The sequence below is a fragment of the Tigriopus californicus genome, chromosome 11 (genome assembly GCF_007210705.1).
Source record: "Tigriopus californicus strain San Diego chromosome 11, Tcal_SD_v2.1, whole genome shotgun sequence".
Taxonomy (NCBI): Eukaryota; Metazoa; Arthropoda; class Copepoda; order Harpacticoida; family Harpacticidae; genus Tigriopus; species Tigriopus californicus.
The window spans coordinates 1,193,580-1,213,470 of NC_081450.1; the positions used below are offsets into that span (position 1 = coordinate 1,193,580).

Here is a 19,891-nt window from a genome sequence, read left to right on the forward strand (position 1 = left end):
CCTATTTTGGCTAACAAATGCGAAAGATCAGGGGTGGATGACGGATATTCTAAAGCAAGTTCAATCATTCAACAATATTTTTAGGCACAAATTCCATCATCACAATTGGTGCCCGACGGACATTTAGAGCAAGGGTCTCCTTGTTTGTACATTGGTTCGCCCTTCCAATTGCCAGACTCTCCGTAGTTGCAAACGACCATCTTCGTATAATCAGCACCATCTAGCCATTTTGTATATCCGCAACCAACCTGAAGATAGAACAACTCAAAAATATATGCAACTAGGCCTTACATCATTTCATATCCTGATGTGCCGCAATTGACAGGAAGTATGGCGTAGGATGTCTTTCCCCCCTCAAGTATCAGAGCTGAGCTAAACTAAAACCGTTATTCCAAGTAATTGGAAGGCTTCGCAGTAATTTTCTTCCAGATACAAAATGTTAACAATGGGTTTGCGAAAACAACTCATACTTAACTCACCACTTGGGCCAGTCAGAACTGAAAGGACCACATAAAAAAAGGACACCTCATCAGAGGTGCATGAATATTTCATGTTCCTTTGCTTGTTCCCAGATACACAGAATGTTAATACCTCTGCGGTGTCGCCCCAGATTAGTTGGGTAAAGTGGCCAGTCTCGTGAGTAAACGAAAAGGAACCCACGTCAGAGGCAAAGTCTTTGACCTCGGAATACCACCCATCAATGCCTCGTTTGGTTGGAACTTCGTCCGTGTCCTTGGAACTCATGGCAATAAATATGTTCTGTCCAACAGTATCAAAAGGCGGGGCCAACCTTCAAAGGTAAGTCATCTCGTCATTGAAACTGACACTGACTCATGCTAAAGTGACTCAAAAGCTTCACCTATTTGACATCTTGTCATGTTTGAACTCGCATTGATCCGCCCAACGTTGCGCCACTGTGGCAAGATTATCATTCCATTTCAAGGCTCTCATGTTCGCCGCTGGCGGAATAGTCACCTTGGCGCCAGTCTCCAGACCCTTAGCAATCTGATCAAGGAGAATGCATATATTATTATCAAATTCGCTCTGAAGATCCGCCTATTCTTTCTCCTCGAGTCTAGACAACCGCACCTTTCTTCGATATTCGTTGTGGAATTTCAAAATATCCGCCTGTTCCGCAGCTGTAAAGCCAATGTTGTTTTGGGCATTGTCGCCGCAAGCCTTCCCCTTCTCTGGCAAGCACATGTCGTGGCTTCCCCCATATTTGCCACACATGTCTTCACGGGATAGGTACCAATTGGCAGACGGAGAGTTTCCAAGGCTGAGTGGGCTAGCATTGCGTTCTAATGAGACAAGAGGTTTAACCAGTTTATACGCGGTACAAACAGTGTGGCAAGAGTCCCAGCCATACCCAAAAATGTGATAAACGTTATTCTCCACCGATTCGTTGGCGGTGCTCATTTTTAAATTTGTGGCCAAATGTTAAAATGTTTAGATAGAGACTTTAAGGGGTGTTAATATCGTGTTAGGTTAGGTTGGGTTAGGTTAGGTAAGGTTAGATTAGGTCAGGTTAAGATTTACAAAAGTAGCACCGCCAACTAATCGGTGGAGAATAACGTTTACCCAAAAATGTCGATAACTAAGTGAGTCTAAGTGGACATCATGAGTAGAGGGATTCCGGTTTGGCTACTTCTTTTGCAAACTTACCATCAATGAAGATCCGCGCTGACACGGAAGTGATCAGAAACAACGAGAGGGTTATTGAAGGATTCATGGCGACGGAGATACTGATGATTTGAGCTTGGACTATGGCTATTTAAAGCCCTGACACAAATGTTTTCCCTCCAATTAAGGGGCTAATTTGCGGCTTGAACCTAGCCACATCAGAGGCACACACTTTCGCCACCTCATTTGGCATGTTTAAGTGCAAAATAACGATCCAACCGAGAACTCAGTACTGACTTGTGTTGGAACAAAGTGCTGACTTGACGTTAGACTTAGTTGGGGGTGATAATGACACACGGTATTGCCTGGATGCGTTTTTGGGCATTGAGTGTCAGCCTTTTATGTTTGATTAATTATTTTGTTGTCTTCTTAATCTTAGGACCTTCTTTTTCATCGGTGGATGCTAAGATCGGAGGGGTTGGAAGTGCCCATCACATCGTCCAATGTCGCGTACATATAGGCTGTGTCGTAACAGTATCAGATTGGTTCTCCGGTCTCCGTCTGCGGGTGCGGCTAGCGTTTTAAAGTGTCCTGTAGAGAAAGGTCGGGAAGGAGAATTAAACCAGGGATCTCTCATACTATGAAAGTTCTTGAGCAAGTATGTCACGTCTTCTCCTCTTAAAGTTTAACTTTCAGCACTGGGACCTGAACCCACGACGCCTGGGGAGAAGATTCTTGACGTGTTTGTCCTACTTCTTAGACCGCTCGGGTACACTTTTATGGAAAAGTCAAATAACTTACTGCCAGGCCATGTAATGATTGATTCATTACTCGTTTCGCCCTACCAGAAACACCTGCTCCCGTTTCCTTTCCCCGTCGATTAGATTGTCCTTGTTACGAATGGCATTACGGAATCCTTCACTCAATGACCAAGATTATGCGGAAGATAATAATCTTGAATACAAATTTGGCTCTTGTCAACCTGTTACCGTAAAAGTGTCTACACCGTTCGCAATACGTCTTTTTTTATTGTTATTGTATACGTATTCATAATTCGTTCAATTTCTCAAATATTTCTATCGGAAAAGGAAATAAATGTTGACATGACTTGTTTGATCAAATGTTGCAGTGTAATCCCAAATTTGTCGGCATCCAATATATCATTATAATGTAAGGCGGTTGGTCAATAATAGCGCTGGAATCAACTTCACTGGATCTGGACACTGCGAGATTTGAAGGTTGAAATCAAATGACACTTCTAATCCCCTATTCGTATGCTCTTGGGCACTTGGAAACTTATAATCTGGGGCAAAATATTTTTGCACATTTTTTGGCTCCAAGAGTCTGAAGGGATATATTAACAGAAAGGGTGGTGCCCTACGATCATTTATAAAGCGAAATGTTTTTTTTCTATTTCTTGAAATATCGAAAATTATCGCTCAGTCGACGGCGGACGTTTTCATTTTGGCGCTTATCCGTGTCGTCCAGATGTTCCAGATCTGGTTCACTTCCCCCAAGATCTGCCACATAAGTGCTTGGAAGTTTGCCCTTAGGTATGTCATTGTCAAACGTATCGTTATCCTCATCCAAGTTGGTCTCCAACAAAGCCTCGCCATTCTTATGTGGGACACGAGGGGACTTCTTCAAGAAATTCATGGCTCCAGATGTGGCTGTTCCAAATGACTTGACTGCCGAACTGGTTCCACTTCCCACACCCTTGGCCAAACCAGACGTGCGGCTGCCAAAGTTCCTGGCAGCTCCTTCCACAAACTTCTTTGATACTCCGGCCACATTGGATGCTCTTTGCATGACAAAGTGATCTCGGGCACTTTTTGAAGGGGTCACTAGGTACTTCAGTCGCATGGCAAATTTGATCCAGCCGTTGCCATCTGGGAAGTCATAGGTTTGTGTTTTGCGTCCTAGTTGCTCCTCTAATTGTAATTGTGCCACCGAAAAGTTGTATAGGACCAGTACGTTATCATCATCCTCGGCATCCATGACCTTGATATGCAGGATCTCACCGTCCACCTCGCTCAAAAAGAAAGTGAAGCCTTGTTGGAACACATACTTGGTGCCAATGGCGGTTGAGCTTTCTTTCTCGTCGGGCCCGACGGATATCTTCAGTTTGATCGCTTGATTCATCCCATAAATTGGTCGTAACGTACAAGAGTCCAAATAGAACATCAGAATGGCTCTGGAATGTTTGCTTCCCTTGGATGCCCTGTAATCCGTCTCGTTCTTGGAGGTTGGAAGCCAGTACAATTTGAGCCGAACTTGCCCACTCTCAACTCCGTCCAAAGTGACCCAGGAATCCAAAATGTGTTCTTTCACAATAACACTCACGTTGATTCTGGCTTGCCCGAGGAAATCATCGTCACTAAATTTATCCCGGTCGAAGAGCACAATTTGTAGCTCCTCACTCTCAGGGACCTCGATGGGGAACTCCAGAAGTTCATTCCAAGACGGGTTTCGTCCACTCCCAACAGTGGTCCTTTTTTCTCGAACCCCTTGTTGTATCACCACATAAGGATCAATCTTTTCGAATTTGGAATCGGTTTGCATCAGATTCTTGGCTTCAATGACCTTGATCCCCATAACTCCTAGGGGCCTTGGCATCTTCAACTCTTCAGCAGACACCTTGTCCGTGAGCACAATGGCGATCTTGTTCGGTATCAGCATCCTTTGTGCGATTTGATCCTGGATGGCTTCTCGAAGCATGCTATTCAAACCGGGGAAATCCAAAACACTGGCCACCCCACCAAGGTCAAAGTTAATCAAGGGTGGCTTTACGAAAAACATTTGGATCCCTCCAACAATTGGAACATCGCCAATAAGAGGCTTCAAGATGATCCTTAATTTTCCTTCCACTTGAACATCGCCCACGCTAGCAATGATTCTCATAAGAGAAATCGATATATCAGCATCACCAAAGTACTCCACGTCCAAGTCCATGATGACTTCCTCTCGGTTATTCGTGTTGTAGACTTTGACTCCCGTAATTCGGGGAGGCATTCGTCCGAATTGGATTTGGCGGAACTTGAAGCCCCAAAGTCTGTATTTCTCCAAGGCCTCTCGAGCCACAGGCTCAACTTGGAGTCTTAAGATGCGGTCTCCATAATCTGAAATGTGCGGCCAGAAAATCTTGGCCATTTCGTTGATCCACTCAACCCTTTCGACATCAGGAAAATTGAACCATGATGGGAACTCCTTGAGTCTGGCCCTCAAAGCATGTTCCTCGCCTTCCTCTGAGATGGCCTTGAATAACAGAGCCTGAAAATCGGGGCGTTACACCTTGGGTGGACTGTAACAAATCTAGTCACAATATTACCTTTTCATTCTTGATCACTTTCTGGTGGACATAAATTACGTAAAGAAGGACAGGAATGAATATCAACAAAAAAGTGTAGTGCATGTAGCCCAAGATATACACTAAGATGCAAACAGATATGTAACTGATGAATTCGACCACTTGTCTTTTGGTCGGTTTGGGAAGATTGCTCTTCTTGGTTCGCCCTGGCTCCTCTGGGTCATGAATCTCATCTTGAGAGGGAACTGAGTCATCATTTTCTTCTTGTCTTCCTAAGATGGTCTTCTTCGTCTTCTCTTTCAAATCCTCGGCCTTCGAAAGAAACCCAGAATTTAGATCAGTGTTCAAGCTTGCTCTCCGATCTGACTCTACTAACCTTTTCTGCCATGTCATGGGTGGTCTTCTTGACTTGTGCAGTGGAGCCTTGAACAATGTTTGTAAGCTTATCAAATTGGGCTTTGGCCTTCTCTTTTGTGTGGTCTTTCAAAAGGTTTGCGGTCAAAGCCTTTTCTTCCTCAGTGGCCATTTTACAGGCTGAGTTCAAAGGCAAGAAGAATGAGAACAAGGTGTTGCTTATGGCTTTGTCACTTACGTCTTTGACTTCTCAGACCCACATCAAAAAAGGCTAAAAAGACCACAGGTGTTTTTCTACCTACATTACGGTGCAATACATAACATCAGTGTACAAGTGTCTTTCACATCCTCCAAACAGGGAGAAAGGTGACTAATAGTTGATTGGCCTAGCATATCAAATACATTGATCTATTAGACATCATATCAATGGACCCAATCTGGATTATCTCAAGGTTGTTCCACATTCAAGAGCAAATATGGCAATGGCCATGAAGAAGCCCATAACCAAGAAACTGAATAATGCGATCATCTTCTCCACTCCCAATCCAGAAAACGGATCTTCAGAGCAGACCACTCTATTTTGCGACCATTTTTGTTCGAGCAACCTTAATATTCCTTGTTCCTTCATCTCCAGAAGCTTGAAATTAAACAAATCCTTGAGGGGCGAGTGTTTGGGCAAGAGCATTGAGACCCAGTCTGGATATTGGGTTTGCCAAGCCACCGTCATTTTACAGGGATGTAAAGTATTCTCCTCAATCATTGTAATAAGGGCCAAAGCATTGCCATTGATCAAGTGCTCTATAGCAGTTTGGGACTCTTTAAAAATGGTTCCGTCCCCTCGGTTCAGGTTTTTGGTATATATCTGTCCCAATAGACTGTCCTTTGGTGCGGATTCAAACGAATGAAGGAGAAGACCCCCTCCGCGACCCATGATGAGCCTGAAAAAAATGATTCTTATTTAGCAGTTGTCTACTTAGTCCCTTGGGAAGACCTACTGATAATCAGACTCTAATAAGGAGGGCAGATCATTAAAAGGCAAGGCGTAGCTTTTCACCGACAGCTCGGATGTGAGAGAAGCCCTGTAGGCCATGAATATGATGTTTCCCTCCATAAAAAGGAAAAATATCACAATCTTAACCGCCGCGTGTTTTTCCAAATGAATTTGGAACACCATTTTGCCTAAAATTGACCCCAGATAATTAAAGGCATTCTCAATCGACTGCGTCAAGACCTCTTGGACGGTCAAGTCGTTCCGTTGGTACAAAATCAGCATTATGACCATCAAGCCAATGAAAATGATGGCTTTTGCGACTAGCATGATCCACAATTGTCGATGGAAGGGACTTCCCAAAAGAGACCAATTTATGTCTTCGGTGGTGGACCGCTTAACTAAAATGACCCTAGTTTCGTAACCCAGAGGGATGAGGTAATCTACCACGTCAAACCTCGGTAATGTGGCAGTAAATGGAGCCACTGACAAATCTGTCTCTCCTTGGATTAATATACGGATCATTCCGGTGGAGGTTCCATTTGGAAATGGCACTCCAAAGTTCCGCTCAATGGGAGTTGTCCACTCAATTTCAAAGTTTAATTCTCGAGACAACATGACGATCAAATCAATAAATAGGCCCTTGGGAACACTGTGTGCGACAGGTACCATCCATGACCCACTAGGTGTTTGGAATTTCTCTTCAGATGTCTTTTCAAAGATGACATATGGCTCTTGAATCTCGATCAGAATCTTCAATTTCATTCCCCGTAAATTGGATCTTCGATGAAGAATGAAACTTAGATCGTTTGTATCCGGATCCAATTCAGATCGATACTTGTTTCCAAGCCAGCAATATGCTTCAGTCAGTGAATGGTTCAAGGTTTCGTAGTAGTATATCTTTTGATCCAATCTAGGACACGATTGGTTCTGTGGGCTTATCATCAGGATCAGAGGCTTCTTGGTCCCTCCTGAAGAATCCAATAGCGATTCCATTTCCGACGTTCTCATTACTAGACCTTCTTTGATGTTTGATCTCACTTGATTCACCGATATAGGCCAAGGTAATGCCTTAAACAAATGCCGCCGAAAAGGCCAAACCTGGGGCTGATCCACATAAATATCTTGTACTCTGGCTTTTAGCAATATATTTGCCAATCTTTCAATGTCACTTTGAGCAATCGTAGAGTATACAAGGATTAGTAACCATGAGTTTATGTTCATAATGAGGCTTGAATACTGTGATATTGGAACGAAGGAACGTTGTAGGTTAAATTGGTTCAATCCTTTGACAGCATTCGATATTGGAGTTTGCTAGGGCTGATTAAGGACGATCCAAGGAGAAAAGGTACTTGAATGGCCAGTAGAGAACTGACAGAGACATCTCCCCTCTGGTGAAGAAACGCCTCACTGCCAATTATATTTATCCTTTTTAGGGAACATTTTAGTTTTGCGCATACCGGTTTGCAGTTTCCCATTTGTGTGCCGAAATGACTACGGCAATTAAGTATTAATTCAAAAAAGTGTCCGTGGCAAACCATTACTGTTACACACCAGAGGTAAACGCTTTAGTTCAAAAAGTTATATGCTTCCTGACAATATGCTAGTCAAACAAGGCTGTCAGGTCTTTCATATCTTCATAGCGTCGGTTTCATTTTCAATTATCCTTTCCACAAGGGGGCTCTCATTTCAAGAGAAATTCAGGCACTCTAGTGTTGGACCATATTGGCACACGTATGACATGTAGAAGGTTCCTGTCGTTGAAGATTGCAAATTGAAATGTTTCAGTTCAATATTTATGTCCTAGAAATAGTCTAATTTCATTGACACATAACGCCATAGTACGCACATATTCAGCATAGAAATCGGGAAGGAAAGAAATTGTAACAAATTGAATCATTATGTGGGACAAAGAGGGGCCTCCTATCAGCATAATATTTGAGAAAAGAATTGCTAGTAGTCTTGGGAATACTGTGCATATTCAAGAAATTCCTAACTTTTTGTTTTTTTTTACAGTGGTGGACATCAATCTATTGAATCCTTAAAAAATCAGATGTATCCCGATATAGCATTCATTATTTGACGGAGACATCACGGGGTTTTTCTCATCCTTGCATAGGTCAATTGTGCCACCTGAGGCCTCCACTCTTGAGGCCTCAGGTATGTAAAAGATAATTAGTAGCTTTTTTCACAACAAATTCCTCTGTTGCACTATCCATAAAAGAAATTTCAGGTAAAAGAGTGAAAATCACCACACTTCTTCACGCGGAATTTTCTAGAGCGGAAATAGCTTGAGGATTATTATTACCTTTAGATTTGAAGACCGCATAAAAATGGGGAAAGTCTGGAAGATGGACCAAGGAAAGGAAGGGCCAACACCCCCAAAACAGACTCAAATGTCATCAAGAACCATGCACAAAGCAAATGCTTAATCACCCACAACCTTGGCCTTCACAGGTCCACCATCCCCAAGCAAATTCAGATCGAGCAGATTGTTGGCAAAGATACTTCTATTTCACACTATCACTTTCAAAGCATATTCCCTGAATTGCTTTATCTATCATTCCTGAAGGCAATTGAGTCTGTTTGGGGTGGATAACCATTCCAGACAGTTCCCATTTTTTGAGTGGTCTGGAATGTTGAAAACCGTCCTTGGGCTTTTGTTGAGTAAAAAACCTACTTCCCTATTCGACAAATTTGGGAGAAGAAGTAATTGTAGCAACTACCACTGTTTTATCTGACTAGCTTGTATGCATATCTGATATCATGAATCATTTTCAAATTAGATGTGTAGATAAAGTTTATGGATGATACACCTTAGATTTGATGCTCGATTTCATAATTGATGTATCAATCAGTATTTCAATTCTGATCGTTTTGGTTCAAGTCGTTCATGAGTTACTACATATTTGCATTTGAAGAGCCCCAATTATTATAAACCGCCCCGTACTGTCTTCGTTTTTCATCCCTTCATTCACAATTTTTCGTCCCACTTTTTGCAAAAGACTTGGAGAACATATTTTTGTAATGAATACTTGGGGATTAAAAGACATTCTCAAGCAGCACGAAAATCCTAGCACATTGTATATTTCGTATATTACACGTTCTTGAACAACGATAATGACGGTTTTGAGTCTTTGGTAATTTTGACATCGTTCCAATGGCTTTGCAACCTCAAATCAAGCTGCTCTCTTTGCCTTTGAACGATGCTTGATGGTTGGCTTCTCTGGCCAGGCTTCGGTATTCCTCGCTGATCATCACGTTATCCCGTGGTATCGCCTCAACAATCATCGGTCTGGAAGCCATACTAGCTCCATCCCGAGGGTGGAACCCGGCTAAATCTTGGGGATGGTTGATTCCCTGGGGTTGATAGCTCTCCAACTCCTTCTGCGTAGCGGAAGAAGCCCGACTCATTTCCTCCACGGGCTGAAACTGATGGGGATAGTTATAGCGATGATGTTGCCCCGCCTCCAGGTCCGGCCCATTCGTCGCCGGTGGAGGTGGCAATTGCTTGGTTTGCATATAACTATAGGGTGGGACCAACCCGTTGGTCTGAGGGCGTTTCAAATGGGCCCCAGAAGTGGGACTGGGAGAGGCGTTGGTCTGAACCGTGGCCGGTGAGTTGAAGGAGTTCGATCTGGGAGTGGATGTGTTCGAGAGGATGTTGGCGGGAGCCAAGCATCCCAAGCAATCGAAGGACTCGGAGAGAGCCACTTGCTTGGCTAGCAACAGACTGCCCACGAAAAGAATGAAATTCCCGGCCACGTGCCAACTGAAGAGAATCGAGACCCACTCCAATGAGTCGGGATAAGTTTGCGCTGGCGAAGAGCCTCGCCCCTGGAACAGCAAGTTAAATCCATTTCAAAAAACGGGGTAACATTGGAGACTTTCTCTCGTTTTTCGTTTACATCAGGTTTACATCAGTGGCAATGATTAAAATAAATTAAATTTTGAGCATTTAATATGTATGTAAATTTGGACGCTTTGGGTCTGGTTTGAGCCGGTCCTTGAGTTACTAGTGTTTGCGAAGGGCAATATGCATTTCATCATCATTCATTTAGTGGCAAACTTGATTTTAAGATGGAACATTTAATGTTCCAGAAAGCATTGGCTGATTTGATATTTATTAAGGGTATTTAGGTTGCAAGAAAATGGATTTAGGGTCTGGGCATGAGGGTAAGAATTCCTAGTTTTTGTGAGTCGTTCTCAAAACGTTACAAAATATTATGCAATATTAGCTGTTATGGTAACGTAAAGCAATGCACAATACACACATTTTTCAGTTCGCAGCATGTCCCTAAATAGTTTTTTTTTCGGCAAACTGACATGGGTCTTCTTCTTCGTTAAGTAAGATCCGCTTGACAGATTTTTGATTTGTAAAACTCAAGTATCGATTAAGATTTCAAATCTGTCTAATGGCGGTCAATCTACAAAGTTTTTATGGCTTTTAAGTCATTATATATGCAACGCTTTTGCATTTCATTTTTCATGGAAGGCAGCTGAAGGAAACAGTTATCTTGGCGTTTTTTGAGCCATTAAAATATTTTCAATGATGCAGAAAGCAATGTTGATGAGCCATGTTTTTTCTCGGTTTGCCTTTCGGCTCGACAAATTCGATCTCACTGTGGAAAGTTTGCAATCATGCAAATAATCTGTTCTCAATTACGGGGTTAAGGCTCTTGCCAAATGTTTGGTGCCAACTCAAAACCTCGAAACATTGACACGGTGTTCTTCAATTTCATATCTACTTAGCAAGATGGTGTTTTCGATTGCGATCCAGCTCCGAAATCATTTCCATATTTCTCATTGTGAGCTGATCAATCCATCCTACGCAAAGTTTAATTACCCGTCTGCCAAGCAAGCCTACTCAATCTCTGGAGGCTATCTTTGCTCGTATCTGTCTCGGTTTCCTTCGATTTCAAAAGAACACACGAGCTAAGAAAATTTTTAAAAGGCATTAGCCATCCCAAACCAGCCAAGTGAGCGATTCAAGTCCAGGTTTTCGATGAAGGTAAAGGTCTCTCAAGATTGAGTGCCCTTAAGGCAATGATCATCATCGTTGTTCCCGGGGGCAACTCTCCAAAAATTGAAATTTGCCAATTTTGGACGCTTATTTCTTAACCCTCCAACGTCCAAAGGTGCCAGCCAAAACTACTTGGATGCCAAGGTTTGAATGGAAACTGAAATTCGGGGTGAGCTGCCAGATGAGTTCTCTCTTTTTGTTGTCGACGTAATGGATGAGACTGTTTTTGCTCTGGTCTCTCTGATGGAATGGAAGCTGGAGTTCAAGATGTGCTCCATTCTCTCATCAGTCGTCCATCGTCACAAACCCCAAAGAGGGTCACAATTATGAATGGGTATCAGTCCAACCCATGATGGAAGAGTGGTGATTGAAAGGAAATTTGATATTGATTGTCACATCGAATGAGGCGAAAAATAGCTCTGAGTCAATTTGGAACGACACAACAGATCGAATTTAGTGTCTACTGAGAAATGGAAAACAAACATGAACGATGCCCATTTTATCAGTAAGCTCCGTTAAAGACCTTGGAATAATAGTTGAAAATAACGGTAAATTTGAAGAACACATCCAATCGAAAGTGACCAAAGCATACCAAACTTGTGGCTGGATATACCGAACTTTCAAATCCAGAGACGCTTATACTATGAAAACTCTAAACAAATCTATTGTTCAACCGCATTTAGAATATGCTTCCCCAATCTGGGCGCCAATGAATGTAGGGGGGCTGAATAAGATTGAAAAAGTACAAAGAAGTTTTACAAAATATATTGCAGGCATGTCCCACTTAAGCTATTGGGAAAGACTTCAATCCCTTGAATTATATAGTATTCAGTGTAGGTACGAACGCTACCTAATCCTTTATGTTTTTAAATGTCTCCATGCACTTTGTCCTAACCCGGGAATGAAGTATAACGTAAGTGACAGACGAGGCATCACGTGTGAAATCAAATTTAATTTCAACCCATCAGATAAAAAGTTGGTGAAGACCTTAAAATCCTGTTTTGTACTAAACCGAGCACCCACCCTTTATAATCTGCTACCATGCTCACTTCGACGATTCTATTTACTAGATGATCCATTGTTAAGTTTTAAGCGACATTTAGATCGTTTTTTATCAACCATCCCAGACCAGCCTTTCGTTCAAGGGTGCCCTAGAGCGGCAAACTCGAACGCATTATGTGACCAAATCTTTTATCAATTGTGACTTACGGGGAACTCATTCTCCTGTATCGGTATATCAAACCCGAAAAGAATATATATTTAAAAAAAAAAAAAAAAAAACGTGAGTCATCAGGTGATGATATCGTTTCATTAATAGCACTTTAACATCAGTACTATGCATGGGATCTGGTACAAGAATAACCATCATTTCTGTCCATGCCATACAGGGTGCGAGGCATACGGTGTGACACTTTCAAAAACTTTGAAGTTGTTGGCCGATTCCGACCTCGTCTTGCAAAGTAACTAAAACGTCAATGGAATTTGAGTTGGATAGATAATACGATGGGCCTCCCAATCCATCCAAATTCCGAGTTTCATGCAATTGGTTGAGTATTCTCTAAGCTGGATCAATCGTTTGATTCTTATTGAAAGTGTAACGCCGCATGCCACGCACCCTGTATATCCTTGTAAAGTCAGTCCCTATTCGGTGCTATCAACACCATTGTCTGACGATGCCAGAATATATTTATATGAGGTCACTTATAAGGATCAAATTACAATTCCATGTTTTTTTTTCATCCTTGAGCGGAATTTTCATATAATATTGCACCTCTGAAATGTCACATTTCTACCCATTACATTCCACAAAGATTAGATTTGAGCCAAAAAAGCTGTTTTTGGAATTAATTTGTTACTTTTAAGTTTGGTAATATAATGCCATAGTTTAATTTCTGAAGGCTTATTTATTATGAGTTTTTTTTCATTAATTTCCTCATAAGTCTTTCTCATGAGTTTTTTAATCTAAACTTATTACTTTTATATTCCCTTCACAAAAATGAAAATAAAATTGCGACCATCCCACAAATATTGCTGATGCCATCTCTCTACCCCTGCTTATATGTCCCTGTTGTATATTGATTTTCCTCCAAATCAAATCTTTGTGGATTATTCATGTATGTAGAAACTGTACATTATGTACTATATGTACTGTAGGTGATCTCAGTAGAATGAACAAATTCACAACATGTGTAACCCCCTATCATGCTAAAATTTCACGAGCCAGTGAGGCAATGGCCATGTCGTTTCTTACCTGCATAATGCACCCACCGTGGATGAGCCAGGTACCTTGGAGAATACAGAGATAGGCCCGAGAAAATTTGACGAGACGGTTGTCGTACAAGACCTGCAATTCCAAAACACACGGAGGAGGAGGAAATCAGTTTTCGCTTTCACAAGATTTATATTCCGAGCTTCCACGTTATCATTACGGGCAATTTACTCGTCATCTTGATCTTTCGCCACATTCTCTCCGAGACACCATTCATCATAGTCAAATCAGGTATTTATGGCGGGTTTGCTAGCCTCGTAATGTGAGGGAGACGTATCGGTTTCTGATCTCGAGGCTACCCTGTACAATAATTGAAAAAAAAAATCCTCATGAGCTCCAAAGTTCATGCACAACAAGCCCAAAGAGAAATGTTCTTTGAAGTGTTCAAACCCAATGCTCGAGAGTACCCAGACAATCTTTGTCAATCTTTAGACACTCAGCATTTTGAAGGACTCTTCACGACTACCAATTTCGACTTGACAAAAAAGCCTGGGAATTGTCACATCATGAGTTGTTAATCTACATTTCAATCGCGTCTATTTTAGCATGGAGGCGGAGCCACTTCTCTCTTGATGGTCTTGAATGCTTCACTCCCACCATTGTGTATGTACTTTTAGTTCTTATGTTGAGAGTCAGTCAATGGAAGGAAAATTTTCAATATTGCGGAGGTTTGTTGTTTCTTTGATGAAATGTCACACCGTCTATCCAATAACAGGATGAGGATGGGCGTTGTCACTTGGGATATCCTATTCGATCGTCAGTCGGTCTTTGTTTGACCGCTCGCCTTTGTTCTAATTAGGTGAATAACCTTGCTTTGATTTCCTGCTTAATCAAACAGTTTTAGGAGAGGCTTAATGTATGATAAATGATCTGAGAGCAAGATAAGCAAACAGAAAAGAATCACATGAAATCAACTTGAAAGCCTCATCAAACCCGAAAAAGTACTAATTATAGCTGGATTGCTTGTGAGCATTGAAATACCAATGCTGTGGGTAATTGAAGATGACATTAAAAGGAGAAGAATGGATGGAATCATAATAGACATTTTTTGAAGGTTCCTCAATCGTCGAGGGATGGTCAATGGAAATTCACTCCCCATGGTTTTCGATTCATAGAGGTTGTTGAATTTTCTTTTGGCTTTCGGGCAATCATTTTTTGTACAATTGAGCAACTTCTTGATCTCGACAGAGAATCAAAAGACGAGATCAATTGATCACGTAACTCTTCCACTTTTTGCATAAACGGCCGACCAAGCCTTTGTTCTATTCATGCTTCGTATTCAATATCTGTAGTCTCTCTACATATATTATTATTACAAATGATAATCTTTTTTGTTACCTCAAGCACGCAGGAGACCGAGCAGGCAAATATAGCCAGAATAAGAAGGACATGAATTTGTTGCTCCAAATATCGTTCAAATCGAAGCCTCATAGCGTACAAAACGCCCTCTACAATGAAGGACAAGCTCAGGCTCATGCTTTGGATACCCTCGGGAAGGATTGAGTAACCACAATAATACACCAGGATGTCCACTAGACCAGACAAAGCAAAGAACAGGTAGATCGTGGCATATCGGATGTTGGTGACGTATTCACTATCCTGTTGTTGGGGTGCGGCCGCAATCACGGATACCATGATGCCCAACCCGGTCAAGATCAGTTTGACGATCCCTTCCCAGGGCAACGAGAAAGCGGCTCGACAGCAGGACCCTTTTCTTTTGGGCGGCACAGGTAAGCCCAGGATCTGGAATTCCGACACAATAACTTGCTGTGTCCATTCCCAGATCAATTGGGAAGCCCAGCGAAGTCCCAAGATCGAAAAGATCACTCCCGGGAGGATGTAACCCACGAAGTGATGCATGACCTCCGCACTCAAATAGGACACTTCATAGGACTTCAAACTGCAATGCCAACACGTACTCGAGTTCATGGTGAATGATAACACGCCTCACAAACCTGCGTCATCATTCTCGTTTTCTCACAATTTCCAACTTATTAGCCTCAACGAACGACGGATCTCTGGTGAGTGGGAAATGAGCGTAATTATCCGAGATCTCCTCTCCACGACTTCCGTTCAGCAACTGAGCGCTACCAAAGCAAACGAGTCTCCTCTAGATACCTACTATGGTGAGGGTGACGGACGGAGCTTCTCCGTAGCCTGTGGAGTGTACTTGTACTTGAATGAATTCGAATTGCAGCGGCTTTGTAGGGTGCTCCTCGATAATACTCGTTGTCGTTGTCGGGGCGGTTTCCCGAGCTTTTGCTAAAGAGAGAAGAGCTCGCTCAGCGTGAACGGGAGAGCTCTGTTAAAGTGGGATTGAGCCGAGGTGAACTTTGCACATCACCGCAAAACGTCGCCCAATTTGACAACGGAGCCATTACAATGGGATCGAGTTAACATCGGTTTGCAGGGTTCAAATGTTTTATGATGACACAATTTGAATTTAGATTTTATGGAAATGCCCTTTCCTCTGCAAGTGGACATGAAATGAATCGCATTTTTCGTTCACAGGTCGACCGTCATTTGTCAAAAGCCAGCAAAATCCCATCCTCATTTTGTTGTTGCCCGATCATTCCCCCAAGCAGACTAGTCGTCGTTATTGAGTGACAAAGTTCAACGAGTGAACATGGAAGGAAGCAACAAATCAAAATTACCACAAGTAGTCCAAAGCCAAGTCGACATTCCTTCTTCCCTGAATTCGACTGACTTAAGAGCCCTTTAAAAATGAGTTTCAATACCACCATTTTAGTTTTTCCTTTTATTGATTTTTATCCATATTTGTGTAAGTTGTTTACAAACACAATTATATTAATTTACGAGTTGACATGACCGAGAGTCGCAATAAAAGATTTATTTATTCATAATATCAGCCCTGCAGAGTGTTCAATTCATCCCCTCCTGCTTTCAATTTTCGGATTTGACATGGGCAACATAGCCCTGATGTCCCAATGTTGAAATTTGTTTTTCTCGCTAGGACTCCCCGTCGCCCAAATATGTTGTTTGCCACTCAAAGTCATTAAACAGTTCTCTTCTCAAAACAAGCGGATGCCAGCATGAATCCCTGCCCAACCCCACTCTCCAATAACTCCTCCCAAATGGACTAAACCCCATTTCAAATTTGAACGGCCTATCTCGAAAGCGATAATTATTAAGATTTCAACCATCGATTTCGAGATGGGTTTCCCCATTTTTCATCTTGCGCTCAGGAAATGGGCTCGAGCGCACCTTTTGAGCAATCCTAACAGGGCGGAACCCGTCGCTTTGCTCCAGGTGGAATTACTCGACGATTGGACGGCCCGAATTCGGGTGAGAACCCTTTGAACCCAAACCACGTCAAGTCCCGACGCTTGACCCTTGGCCAACCGGAATTTCGGGTCGGCTGGAGAGTTTCTCGGTTTTGATGGCGAGATAACTGAACTTGAGTTAATTGTTATGCTCACGAGAGTCGGAGAGATGTCTGCAGAAAGGGGGTCGGAAAGTCGGCGGCGAGGTCCATGAATGTACTCGGGGAGGAATCCTATCATAAGAGGCGAGCGAGCATCACCTGACACTTAATGATACTCATAAAGTGGCAATTTTCCTTGGTGCCCATGAGGCTTGTTGTGTGCCTCGTTGAACTCTTTCAAGCTCGGTTGTAAACTTGAGACCGGGATGTAAACCATGTTTATCTCGGTGGAGATAGTGCAGCGAAAGGAACAAGACATGACGAACAAATCCTCACCATTTAATGATTGATGAACATTAGCATCAAAATAATCAATTGCAGAAGCATTCGGTGTGCGTCTTTTTATTTTTGAAGCCATAATATACTAAGTGTTTATGATTTTGGTGGAGAAGAGAACAATGGACTTTTTAAATTGTTTGTTGTATGGTCCACTCAAGCATGAAAAAGATTAAATAGAGTATAGGAAAAAAGGATAACGGAAAAAAGCAATGCAAGGAAAAACCCGGAGACAAAGCTGCGGTGAAGAACACGGCTAACGCTTAACTTTCTAAATCTTTCATTCTATTGTTTTCGACGGAGAGCTTTCTTTGGCAATGCAACATTCATGATTAAACGGTTTTATCAGTGTTCGAGGAACTCGTTAGACTTTTTTGAGACAAGAAATATATTAGGTGCCTTGACAGCTTTTCTGAAGTGTGTCTGATTGTGCTAATGAAATAAATCACGTGAGAAAGAAAAAAAACGTTAGCCATTACTACTGATGGGAACAAACAAGGAAAACCAAATCTCAAATGGATTCAAACAAATAATTTATAACGAACAAATCAAAAGCAAACAAACCGGAAAGGGGAGTTTCAACTCTAGGGAATATTTTTGACGGCCACACTGAGCATACTTATCATTGTTGGGCTAGAAAACATTGCCCATTGCCCATCAAACATATCCACATTCCTTCCAGTCGCTTCAGGGTGCTCCATGTGGACAGTGTCGGACCTTTGAAAATCTTCAAGGGAGCTCCTTACATCCTGACGGTGGTGGATCAATTTTCCAGATAACCAGAGGCATTCCCTTTGGACAATATTAGTGCCAAATCATATGCCAAAGTGTGGTTGGGTGTCAAGGTTTGGCATCCCAGGCACCATCACTTCGGACCGGGGTGCTCAATTCACCTCCCACTTATGGGATAAACTATCAAGTCTCCTGGGTTTCGAACTTTCCCGCACAACGGCCTACCACCCACAGTCCAATGGAATGGTTACACTGACGACTTAAGGGGGCTTTGAGAGCTCGAGGTGCTGGCTGTCATTGGCGAGCTCAACTGCCATGGGTTCTGTTAGGCCTCCAAACCATACCCAAGGATGATTCCGGACTTTCACCAGCAGAGTTGGTGTATCGCTGCCACTTGAGAGTACCGGGAGTTTTATGTAATACCACCCACGATAACCCGTCGTAATCCCACGTCCTTAAGGAGTTGCAAGAGTTGGTTCGGTCGTTTATACTAGCCCCCACGGAGTTTCATGGGTAGGTCTGGGGCTATATTCCTCCTTCCCTTCGTTCGTGTTCTCACGTCTGGCTCTGGGTGGATCAAATTCGAAGCCTGCTGGTCCCTCCTTATGAGAGGCCTTTCAAGGTTTTGGATCGTCGTGACAAGACTTACGTGATACTCCAACACAGGAAACTGTGAGTCTGGACAGATTGAAACCGTTGTCTTGTGTGACAAGCGGGTGGAAACTTAAGCAGGACTCGTAGTGAAACCGGTGTTTCATTATCAGGCCCAGGGGTAAGGACGCGTATGGCACGTTTTTGGCAGGGAAGTGGTATAGCGATGCACTTGGTCATATATTATGAATCTGCTCCCGCTTAATCCGAGTTAACTTGGAATGAGATATACGAAATAAAACCATTCTAACACAAGTACTTGACTACGTGCTTTAGGTTGAACAAAACACCTTGCAAAGGTACTTAGCTATGTCTTGCTTTCATTTTCTGGTATTGAAGCCTACTCTCCAAGATCACTTGAACCTGATATAGATGGCAAGCTTCATAAAAGCACTAAATATTTATTGACCATTACTTGTCAACCAATGCTAGTCCCAATTGTTCTTAAACTTACAATGCATGTTCCTCTTACTGATGATTTATTGATTATATATAGAAAAATCAGCAATTAACCATTTAAGCTGAGGTCTTCATGTATTTCGTCCTTCTTGGTTATTTCATATGGTTCTCTTCATCAAGTCATATGTTTTTAACGTATTGCATAAGTAGGGACAAAATGAGACTGATCACGCACAAAGAAGCTTAAAATCGTGCAACCTCTACGGCAGCTTCTTTTTCAGCTGTTTCGCATCCGAGATGGCAACTAACGTCTACATCTTTGGACGAGGTCAAGGAATCCATCCATCCATCAATCCATCCATCTAGCTTTGGGTTGGCTCGCTCAATTCTTGCTCACAGACGGATGTAAAAGAAGGGGCCAGGACCATGGCCGGGTCCGGGTCCATAACCGGGCTGAGCCCGAGGATAGGCCCTGGGTGGGTGGGTTTACTGGGGTCGACACTTCCATTGTCTGGACGAGAGGAGATGAATCCGGATTCCGGAGATAGGTGTTGGTTGGTTGATCGATCGATCGATCATCATTCAATCCTGATCCTCAATAGGAGATGGAAGTGTGACTACTGAATTAAGAGGGGATGGGATGACATCTGATGACTTTGAACATTGATTGACAATTCCAGGCCCCTTCATACTCTAAGTTGGGGTTATCCTGCGTCAAAATGAACCACAATCAATACATTTTTCTTTGTTATAAACAGGGTGGGCATTTCATTTTTGGACACTTTTGTCCACCCTTGTCCAAAAGTGTCCAAAAGTGTCCAAAA

General features: G+C 42.5%; 4 protein-coding genes and 1 long non-coding RNA gene across 7 annotated transcripts in view; 1 reads left to right on the forward strand and 4 right to left on the reverse strand.

Annotated features, from left to right (window-relative positions):
* Positions 1-1,816, reverse strand: part of LOC131889913 (venom allergen 5-like) — a gene marked incomplete in the record, with an annotated part of 2,120 nt that extends 304 nt beyond the window's left edge. The window contains 5 exon segments of the mRNA XM_059239136.1: positions 37-248; positions 592-790; positions 860-1,005; positions 1,090-1,301; positions 1,666-1,816. Of these exon segments, the coding sequence (XP_059095119.1) occupies positions 81-248; positions 592-790; positions 860-1,005; positions 1,090-1,301; positions 1,666-1,732 (792 nt within the window).
* On the forward strand, positions 1,242-2,744 carry LOC131889914 (uncharacterized). The gene is made up of 2 exons (XR_009374250.1): positions 1,242-1,377; positions 1,603-2,744. It is a non-coding gene; the product is annotated as an uncharacterized LOC131889914 (long non-coding RNA).
* A 265-nt stretch (positions 2,745-3,009) lies between these two features.
* On the reverse strand, positions 3,010-5,573 carry LOC131889910 (extended synaptotagmin-2-B-like). The gene is made up of 3 exons (XM_059239134.1): positions 5,307-5,573; positions 4,952-5,242; positions 3,010-4,893 (listed from the first exon to the last, which is right to left on the reverse strand). Exons 1-3 carry the CDS (start codon positions 5,454-5,456, stop codon positions 3,034-3,036), a joined length of 2,301 nt encoding a protein of 766 aa, XP_059095117.1. The 5' UTR covers positions 5,457-5,573; the 3' UTR covers positions 3,010-3,033.
* A 153-nt stretch (positions 5,574-5,726) lies between these two features.
* On the reverse strand, positions 5,727-7,460 carry LOC131889911 (glutamate receptor ionotropic, delta-2-like). The gene is made up of 2 exons (XM_059239135.1): positions 6,280-7,460; positions 5,727-6,222 (listed from the first exon to the last, which is right to left on the reverse strand). Exons 1-2 carry the CDS (start codon positions 7,281-7,283, stop codon positions 5,727-5,729), a joined length of 1,500 nt encoding a protein of 499 aa, XP_059095118.1. The 5' UTR covers positions 7,284-7,460.
* Positions 7,461-9,343: 1,883 nt separating this feature from the next.
* LOC131890745 (transmembrane protein 45B-like) lies at positions 9,344-15,684 on the reverse strand. Of its 3 annotated transcripts, none has more exons than XM_059240155.1 (4): positions 15,546-15,684; positions 14,903-15,464; positions 13,547-13,639; positions 9,344-10,109 (listed from the first exon to the last, which is right to left on the reverse strand). In XM_059240155.1, exons 2-4 carry the CDS (start codon positions 15,422-15,424, stop codon positions 9,447-9,449), a joined length of 1,278 nt encoding a protein of 425 aa, XP_059096138.1. In that variant the 5' UTR covers positions 15,425-15,464; positions 15,546-15,684; the 3' UTR covers positions 9,344-9,446. The 3 variants fall into 3 exon arrangements, with proteins under 3 accessions (XP_059096138.1, XP_059096139.1, XP_059096137.1); XM_059240156.1 differs by having other exon boundaries at positions 15,520-15,660; XM_059240154.1 differs by having other exon boundaries at positions 14,903-15,669.
* Positions 15,685-19,891: the final 4,207 nt, after the last annotated feature.

What these genes read in the sequence shown, in the direction of transcription:
- LOC131889910 (XM_059239134.1), bottom strand. Translation starts at nt 5,456, where the DNA reads ATGGCCACTGAGGAAGAAAAGGCTTTGACCGCAAACCTTTTGAAAGAC. An exon ending in CCCATGACATGGCAGAAAAG is followed by an intron (nt 5,243 to 5,306) that starts GTTAGTAGAGTC and finishes TTTCTTTCGAAG; the next exon opens with GCCGAGGATTTGAAAGAGAA. An exon ending in AAGTGATCAAGAATGAAAAG is followed by an intron (nt 4,894 to 4,951) that starts GTAATATTGTGA and finishes CCCGATTTTCAG; the next exon opens with GCTCTGTTATTCAAGGCCAT.
- LOC131889911 (XM_059239135.1), bottom strand. Translation starts at nt 7,283, where the DNA reads ATGAGAACGTCGGAAATGGAATCGCTATTGGATTCTTCAGGAGGGACC. An exon ending in TTATTAGAGTCTGATTATCA is followed by an intron (nt 6,223 to 6,279) that starts GTAGGTCTTCCC and finishes CATTTTTTTCAG; the next exon opens with GCTCATCATGGGTCGCGGAG.
- LOC131890745 (XM_059240154.1), bottom strand. Translation starts at nt 15,493, where the DNA reads ATGAACTCGAGTACGTGTTGGCATTGCAGTTTGAAGTCCTATGAAGTG. An exon ending in CGGTCTCCTGCGTGCTTGAG is followed by an intron (nt 13,640 to 14,902) that starts GTAACAAAAAAG and finishes TTGGAATTGCAG; the next exon opens with GTCTTGTACGACAACCGTCT. An exon ending in ACGGTGGGTGCATTATGCAG is followed by an intron (nt 10,110 to 13,546) that starts GTAAGAAACGAC and finishes TTGCTGTTCCAG; the next exon opens with GGGCGAGGCTCTTCGCCAGC.